We start from the raw sequence: 9,550 nt of genomic DNA on the forward strand, positions 1-9,550 counted from the left end.
AGGCAGATGACAAGCTCTTTGCTACAGGAGCATATCTGACACTCTTGTTTAAAAAAAAAAAAAAGTCCCGTTTGCATACAAGTTGTATATGTTTTGATAAACAGTCAGTAAAGATACATGGTAATTTCTCAGTAAAGGAATATGCTTGTAAACCTTTTCTAACCCAAATGAAATTAATGTATTTCAATTACACGATATTGCTTCAGGTATAGTTTTAAAAGTCTAACTAACAATCATTCAAAGGGTTAAAATTGTACATATTAAGCAACAAAATATCCATATTCTTTATGGAATAGTTTTAAATGATTGATAAAACACACATAAAATATGGAAGAATTTTAAAACTATAATTATGTGTATGTGTGTTTGTCTTTTAAATATCTGTGGTTAAAAAAAACTGAGGTTATCAGGTATAAACTCATTTAACTTCTAACTCTTCCCACCTTTATCTCCCTCTAACTCTTAATAGTACACAATCATTTTTGTACATTTTGCAATGTGACCCCCATCCTTGATTTTATTTTTTTATCCATGTCTGTTTCCCAGATTCTCTAAGTTACTTATCTAACCATTTTGCACTGCATATGTAGGTAAGCCACCTCAAATTCATTGAGAGATCAAATCATCTACAACCCCACGTGTTCAGTCGTGAGAGTATTAACATGTATCATGCTCCCGTCTTTCTTGAGATCTTGCTGCCTAAATGAGCCTCTTACTTTTCTTTTGTTGGCTCCTTCCTTTCACCTTATTAACATTTAATTCCCTCTTATTCTAAAAATTTTGTCTTTAGCTAACTCAGTTGCCTCTTCTCATCCAAACTCTTTCAAGGAGTAGTCCATACCCACTATCTTCAGTCCCCTCAGGGCAGCCCTGTCCCCTCAACTTACTGCATTCTGGCTTTCTTGTCAACCAATTCACTGAATTGCTCTAAGGTCACCTGGGACCTAAATGCCAAAATCCCAAGGACACTTACATTCTCTGCAGTATGACACTGTATTCTACTTCTTCCTTCTTGAAACTCAATCACTTGCCTCTTTCTCAGAACCCTTTCTTTCATTACCACTTAAACTTTGACAGTCCCAATTCTCTGTGATCTCATCCACTTGCATGATTTTAACTACTGTTCACATGTGCTGACAACTTTCAATTTTTTTTCCATGTCTTCACGTGTATATCCAATCATCTACCAGTCATCTCCTCCTGAATTCTACAGATGCTTTAAAATTCAACATGTCCAAAACTATACTCTTCTTCCAAAGTGGTTTTTTATCCCGTATTTCTAACCTCGGTACCACCACCACCCAACCTTAGTCAGTGGAATCCACCCTCTGCCTCCTACTCCTTCCTTACTTCCCATAACCAGTTACTAAGTCTTGCAGTACCACCACCACCCAACCTCAATGGAATCCACCCTCTGCCTCCTACTCCTTCCTTACTTCCCATAACCAGTTACTAAGTCTTGCTTGTTTTATTTCCTAAGAATCAAACTAATTTCCTTCCTTCATCTATACCTTATTTCAGACCCCTTCTCTTCTTGCTGTTGCCTAATTCAGAAGTTACCAAATTGGTGTTTGGTGGAACCAGTTGTTAAGTACTTCTATTAAAAAGACTTGTATAATCAAATATATTTGAGAAGGGCAGCATACCATATGCCACTCTTGAGGATTCAGAATGAACGTTAGCCTACAGCAGCCCTGAGAAGTCTTACAATAAAGAAACCTGCTTAATTTTATCTAAGCCAGAGTCTCCTTTATGTTTATCCACAAAACCCTTTAGGAACAGGAGAGGAAGTGGGAGCATAAGTCCCATTTAAAAGTCAAAGACCAATGCCCCTCAGCAGAAAGTGAAAAACTGATCTCCATGCTTCTTTAATACTGAAGCTGGTGATCTAAAATGCCAACCTGAGTGTGCCATTTCTATTCTTTATTAGCTCACCATTTCCTGAGGAAAAGGAACCAGCTCCACTCACCGCAGATGTTAAGACCTGCTGTCATTCTCCAGGCTGCCCGCTACAACATCACCTGCCATTGCCTGATGACAATCCTGTAACTAAACGACTGGCATGTGGCTCCCCAAACTCACCAGTCACGGCTCTGTACTTCTGTTCATGCTGTTCCCTCTGCCCTGAGTCTCCTTTCCCTTCATCTCCTCACTCACCAGCTTCTAACTAGCTCTTTAAGACTTAACTTAGGTATTAAAATGACCTCTTTAGAAAACCTTTCGATGACCTTTNGGTACCACCACCACCCAACCTTAGTCAGTGGAATCCACCCTCTGCCTCCTACTCCTTCCTTACTTCCCATAACCAGTTACTAAGTCTTGCTTGTTTTATTTCCTAAGAATCAAACTAATTTCCTTCCTTCATCTATACCTTATTTCAGACCCCTTCTCTTCTTGCTGTTGCCTAATTCAGAAGTTACCAAATTGGTGTTTGGTGGAACCAGTTGTTAAGTACTTCTATTAAAAAGACTTGTATAATCAAATATATTTGAGAAGGGCAGCATACCATATGCCACTCTTGAGGATTCAGAATGAACGTTAGCCTACAGCAGCCCTGAGAAGTCTTACAATAAAGAAACCTGCTTAATTTTATCTAAGCCAGAGTCTCCTTTATGTTTATCCACAAAACCCTTTAGGAACAGCAGAGGAAGTGGGAGCATAAGTCCCATTTAAAAGTCAAAGACCAATGCCCCTCAGCAGAAAGTGAAAAACTGATCTCCATGCTTCTTTAATACTGAAGCTGGTGATCTAAAATGCCAACCTGAGTGTGCCATTTCTATTCTTTATTAGCTCACCATTTCCTGAGGAAAAGGAACCAGCTCCACTCACCGCAGATGTTAAGACCTGCTGTCATTCTCCAGGCTGCCCGCTACAACATCACCTGCCATTGCCTGATGACAATCCTGTAACTAAACGACTGGCATGTGGCTCCCCAAACTCACCAGTCACGGCTCTGTACTTCTGTTCATGCTGTTCCCTCTGCCCTGAGTCTCCTTTCCCTTCATCTCCTCACTCACCAGCTTCTAACTAGCTCTTTAAGACTTAACTTAGGTATTAAAATGACCTCTTTAGAAAACCTTTCGATGACCTTTAGTCTGTGTAGATGAGCTTTCTCGGCCCCACAGCTATCCTTCCTTCCCAAACACTGACGGAATTCCCTCAGTATTCCCATCAGGAAACGTAACACAGTGAGCTGACCTGCTTGCGACTTCCCTCTTCACTCTGCTGCTAAAGGACCTAGTCACATCTTGCTCCCACCTTGCCTGAGGTCCTGCTGCATAAATGAGCCTCTTGCTATTCTTTACTTGGTTCCTTCCTTTCCCCTTACTAACATTAAAGTCCCCCTTATTCTACAAATTTCCTCTTTAGTTAACTCAATGAGAAATCTTGAAGTTTTTGAACTGAGTTAGCTAAACTCCTTGAAGGAGTTTGGTTGAGAAGAGGAAACAAGGTGGGAGCAAGACGTGATCTAGGCCCTTTAACAGTAGAGTGAGGAAGGAAGACACACAAGCAGTTCAGCTCAACGTGCTTAATTCTCATAACAGTCACTCCGATTAATGAACTCCAGAGCGTTACAGTAGCCCTTTGATAACAGCCAGACAGGACTGTCAGGAAGAAATCGGACACTCCGGCTTTTCTCAGATCTCACCTCTCAAGTCATAGCCCGATTGTAAGAAAGGCCTTCTCTAGGCATGTCCTACCACGGAGGATAATTTAGTCCAGAGATGTGCGTTCCTACCCTTACATACTCTGCCTTTTAAAAATTCTACCTGATGGGGTAGGTAGGGTACAGGTGTGCTTCCTGACAGCCCACTCTTTTGCACATCCAGTGTTCATTGGCTTTTCTCTCAGCATCTTCCTTGAGCCACTCCTCTCTTAACAGAAAAACAGGATAAACAGGATGACTAAGTGATTAAGAGCATGGGTTCTGGTTCGAATCCCAGCTCTAGCACCTATTTATAGCTTTGCAACTTTGGGCAATTCACATAGTCTGTCTCCTCAGACTCCTCATCTATAAAATGGATGTAAAAAATAGCTCCCTACCTGATAGGGTTGCTGTAATCCATAAACATGGTTGAGCACCAAGGTACATGTTTGCTGCTCTGGTTATGAATTAGGATAATGGCTTCTGGCCATGGGATTTATATTTCCACATTTAACCAAATGGTAAAACTATTGCATTTATTCACTCCCAGCCCTTTCTATTTCCCTTACCCTGCTTTGTTTTTTTTTTTTTTTGGCCCCCTCCCTCCACAGAATATTAGTAATTCCATAAGAGTAAAGTCTTTCCTTAGTTTGTTGCTCAAAGCCATAGTACCCAGAATAGTTCTGTACATATTACGCCCTCAGTAAATACTTGTTGAATAAATGGTGAAAAGTATCAAAAGGAAAAATACACCAAAAGTTCCATTATAATAAAAAGTATATATAAATATTCCTTTAATGGCTTTAAATTCTATATTTCAAGACACCATATGCCACAATGAAAACATAAAAAAATTTTATTAATTTATTAAAACTTGAAGGTAAAAACATAATTTCTAAAGATTTAGACCTATGTCAGGTGTGATAGAGAATGGATGCTTTCTTGAAATTCAAAATCAGATGCAAGAGTATCATTTTCAGAATGTTCTAGTAGATTATGTTTACTTTTATTTGTCTTGGATGAAACAGTCACTATTCTACTTTCTTTCTTGACAGAAATGTATTTTTTCAAAGACTCACTTTTAGCTGGTTCATTAACCAAAGAACTAGTTTCCCTGATTCCTTTGCTTTTCCAGTTTATAGGAGTAGAGTCAGAGTAGGAATGCAGGTCCTTTCCAAGTTGTTTCTTAGCAGAGTGTTTTTTGGTATATTCACCTGTTTTGGACATTTTCTCTGAAGATCTGCTATTTCTGGACAACTCTTCATCTTTTCTTTGACTTCCAGGCCCAGAAATCACTTCTGCTAAAGGAGAACATGTTCTAGCAATGAATCCTTCAAAAGACTCATGCTGCTCGGTGGCCGGGACTCCCAGGTTGTCTTTGGACGTTACTGTGGCTTCCTGAGTAGAAACTGGGACAGGGAAGGAGTCGAAAGGCAAAGGAATTGTAGCATCACCTGTAATTTTCTGAAACTGGAGAGAAAGACAAAACAAAAGTTCAGTGATGAACAAAGCCAATCATTAAAAAGTAGAGTTCAAAACTTCAGTGTTACTCTGTGACATAATTATTAAGGATAGTCAGTTGATTACTCAGAAGATTGGGGGTCATTTTTTTTCCTAATTATATCTTGCCAAATGGTTCCCAACTTAACTTAGCCATATCCAGGGCTAGGTTTACCACATCTTCAGACTTTTGTGTTTTGTGTAATTATTACCCATTTCCCTCACCCTCACTAAAAAAAAAAATGAAACCCTATTCTCTAAGAAAATTAGTTTTTTTCTCCTTCATGCACAGGTAAGCAGTATCCAATTTGTGACGAGACTGAGTTCTCAAGCTGTCAGTTCCCAAGACCAGTCTGAGACTGGCTGATGTGGGAGATGGGAGCTCCAGGCTAAAGGAAAAGCAGCAGGGGACTCCTGAGCAGACAGGCTTCCCCTCACATTCCCAGAACCAGGTACTGCCTGTTAGTTACGTCTGGATTACTTATTTTAAAAGTCTTCTGTATCAATACTTGTACCTTCATTAGTGTTCCTTCATTGTAAGCTGACTGCATACAAATAGAAACCTAGATGAAATGTGAATAGAATAGACATTTACAAAATTTAAAATCTGGAATATCTTCTCTAATCTTTCATTTCTTTCTTCACTGAGGATAGTCTGCTTTAAAACATAAATTTTCAAAAAACTTCCAGTTTTCTTATTTACAACAATATAATAACCCCAAATGGGCACAAACTTACTATAATCTCAGATTTGAAAAGGACCCCAAAGAGGCTTCTGGCCCCCAGGCATATGAATTATTAGAGACAGATCATTATGCTCTCTGTCCATTTTGCTAATTACTCTTAGAATCGATAAGTTCTGTCCACTTACTTGGATATTTTGCATTTGTCCTAGGGCATTCTGATTTGGTTCTGGTTTTTCTTCTTCAAGTGCCTTCTTTTCCTCTTTAGGTGGACTAGTAATAGTAGAATTCATCTGAGGACGACCTAATAAATGAAAATCTGACTGATCTATACCAGCCATTGTGGCAAGCTGCCCAAGCCTGGTCAAGAGGAGGAAAGAAAGAAAAGGTAAGGGTTATTATAATCACATATGAACAGCTTAGACCTCCCCATACCTATCAGCATGAGATACTTGTAAAAGCTTAAAAGCCAATATCCTACTCCAGACTATAACCCCCCATCTCTCCCAGTTTCTCAGACCTTCCCCATATTCATGCTCTGGAACCACATTGGATCATCCAATCCTTTAAGCACTTCCTCTTCCCACCACTTGGCTTTATTTCCTTCCGTATCACCTCTCCCCATTAAATACTGTCCCACTAGCAGCTCCAGCTTCTATCACTAGAGCCTCTCACCTCCACTGCCATACAACTTTACCACCTTTCCTCCACTGTCCAAGAATGTTTGTTCCTTCCTTCCCAGCACCAACCCGTTCACCTACAAAACACCACTCATCAATTATCTATCTCCAGCTCTCTCAGCATCTTTCAGTAACATCATTCCCAGTTGAGAACCACTAGTCTGTATCTGTACCTGTATCTACCCTGCAGATTAATATCAATTTTATTGTCTAGGATAAAAATAACTTTAATTCAAACTTATTTAACAAGACAGGAAAATTCCTATATATTCCTAAATATTTAAAATTACCTTCAATTTAGTCTTTACCAGGAATTATGCCTACTCACTACTCTATCCAAAGATTACTCTTTTATAATGGGCTCTATACCAAGGCAGATTTTCCATTTTGTATTTCTTTTTAAATTAACTTCCCTTTCAAAAAAATCAAATATATTCCTTATAATTATATACTATATATGACTTGTGGAAGCTATGGAAATTGCTCAGGCTCCCCGGCAAATACCATTAAAGTCATGGAGGGAAGAATGCCACAGAGAAATGAACTAACCCCGCATCTTTAAGGAGATCCAAGAAAGCATGAAACTTCTGAAAAGAATTCTCAATGCTTCCCAAAACACCTTCATCATCCAGGATCATGCTTGTCAATGACTGTGCATGAAGAGCTTCAGACAAAGATAAATTTATATTTCTTAACTTGGAATTTTCATGTTCCAGCTATAAAAGAAGATTGAAAATGTGTGACATTATTTTCTCTCATTGTCATCAAAAGAAAACAGTTCTGTGCTTTTTTTAATATGGAATGTTTCACAAAGTTGTGTGTTATCGTTGCACAGGGGCCATGTTAATAAAAGAAAATAGTTTTTAAGTAAAAAACTACAATAAAACATTTTAAAATGTCATTAACTTGTAATGAATCTAACTCTCCACCAGAAAAGACAGGTGACTGTATCACATAACAATCAAAACCTGGAGACATCTGACAAAATTTCCTACATAACACTTAGGTAGTGTATAAAAGAAAGTTACTGTTTTATTAATAATCTTTTAAAAGATCAGATTTCTAACTGGTTAAATTCAAACCAGATCAATCTACATTAGAAAATAGCTGCTTAAGGTTACCCTTAAATTAAAAAATGAAAAATAGAGTCTGATTTGAACAAAGCATATTACAATTCTGCTGAATATTAAGGATTAATTTTAGCCAGCATAATATTTGTAACATGTAAGTTTAGAAGTCCTAAATCATACTCAATTTATTAACTGTACAATTACCAACACGCTCACCCTTGGCTTTTTGAAAATATTTACTCCCCTGCATGCTCCTCCCCCTCATCATCTATTCACCTAAAACCACATGTAAGCCAACTCCAGTATTTCTCAGAAAGGCCATTTTGTTCACAATGCACTTTTGCCTTACACAATCAGATGCTCAATATTTATTAAATAAGTAAGTGTCCTCCAATCCAATGCTTACACTTAAAATTCCTCCTTAAACTCACATTGTAATAACAAATTGTATTTATATAGAACTTTCTAGCTTATGCCCTGCTTTCAGGCACATTAGCCTAATTTAATCTTCATAGATTTTTATCTTTTATTGCATTATTAGCAGTTTTCCATTATCTTACACTTACTTAAATTATTCATTTTTCTAATTTACTGTCAGTAGCTAGTCTCATTACCTTCTTTTATGTTACTGTATGTAGAGAATAAGCCTAAGAAGTGCATTCTTGAATTGAAGCATCAGGAACAAAAAATAAGCTGCAGTTATATAAAAACCACAGGGAAAAAAACCCCAAACCACAATGTTTACATTTTTTAAAACATACTTTTTGGAATATATTGACATGACCAATAAATATAAGCAAGTACAAAGGTTAACATAGTGCAACCAACATGTAACACACTATATTTTCTCACTTTAAAGTTTATAAAGTGTGTGTGTGTGTGTGTGTGTGTGTGTGTGTGTGTGTGTGTGTGTGTGTGTGTGAGAGAGAGAGAGAGAGAGAGAGAGAGAGAGAGAGAGAGGATGGCTTAAAATAAACACAAAACAGAACCAAGAAAAAGCAAAAAATTCTCAAAATATAAGAAAAAACTGTTATTTACCTCACTGACTCGTTTATCAGCCTTAAGCCTTATTACTCTTTCTTCCTTTAACTGCTTTAGGCACTCCTCCAGTTTTTCCTAATATGAAGAAGCAGAGTAAATATTATAACTAATTCACAATATTATCCACAAAAGCTCTTCTAGCCACAGATCTTACCAAATATTTAGGGGCAAAGCCAGAAGTGAACTCAGATATTGGGATTATAGTCTACTGCTTATAATATCATACTATGCTACTGAAATTACCAAAAACATATTAAATTAGCACATTACAGATTTATTTAAATCCTGCTCTTTCGTGGCAGCTTACCATAAAAGGCATATACATGTAATAGAGTAGTGAGTTAAAAATAAAAAATTAAGGCCATGAAAGAAAAATTCTATTCTTATTTTGTGGGTTCTTTATAATAGGAAATCCTATTAACATGCTTAACTCACCTGAATTATGTAAATGCAAATCAAAATGCATTTATTAAAAAGTAAACACTTTTAACACACTTTATTAAATGCCAAGCTCTGTCCTAAGAGTTTTCTAGGTATTACTAAATTGAGCATAAAACCCTACGAGGAAAATTTTATTATTAACTCCATGTCATTTTACAGATGAGAAAACTAAGGCAGAGAGAAGCAGAGTAACACACCCAAGGTCAGATCATTAATTAAGTAGTACAGCCAAGCTTTGAATTCAGGAAGTTGGGTGCCATTCCTGGTCAGAAGGTGGTAATCTTCCCCTTCACCAATGTCAATAAAATAGAATGGACATGAATAAACTCCCTTATGATTTTCAGGAACTAAGACTCTCAGGTCCTTGGAGGTGGGAGACACTATTCATGGAAGGTAGAATCCTAAATTGAGCCCCAAGATTCCCTCATGTTGGGGTATACCCCTCTGCCCCACGTAGTCAATCAAACACTAATTTAGGTGCTGTGAAGG

General features: G+C 37.6%; 1 protein-coding gene across 2 annotated transcripts in view; it reads right to left on the minus strand.

Moving 5' to 3' along the window:
* Positions 1-8,691, minus strand: part of LOC103593033 (centrosomal protein of 78 kDa-like) — a 10,554-nt gene extending 1,863 nt beyond the window's left edge. The window contains exons 1-5 of one of the 2 annotated variants that reach the window (XM_008575943.1): positions 8,618-8,691; positions 7,059-7,225; positions 6,018-6,189; positions 5,662-5,709; positions 4,861-5,116 (exon numbers count right to left, since the gene is read on the minus strand). In XM_008575943.1, the coding sequence (XP_008574165.1) occupies positions 4,861-5,116; positions 5,662-5,709; positions 6,018-6,189; positions 7,059-7,147 (565 nt within the window). In that variant the 5' untranslated portion in view covers positions 7,148-7,225; positions 8,618-8,691. Of the gene's footprint in view, positions 1-4,479; positions 5,117-5,661; positions 5,710-6,017; positions 6,190-7,058; positions 7,226-8,617 lie in introns of those variants that run through there. The other variant, XM_008575942.1, reaches the window with a different exon arrangement.
* Between the last annotated feature and the right edge of the window lie 859 nt (positions 8,692-9,550).

Source organism: Galeopterus variegatus, unplaced genomic scaffold (assembly GCF_000696425.1).
Source record: "Galeopterus variegatus unplaced genomic scaffold, G_variegatus-3.0.2 Scaffold1261, whole genome shotgun sequence".
NCBI classification, from domain to species: domain Eukaryota; kingdom Metazoa; phylum Chordata; class Mammalia; order Dermoptera; family Cynocephalidae; genus Galeopterus; species Galeopterus variegatus.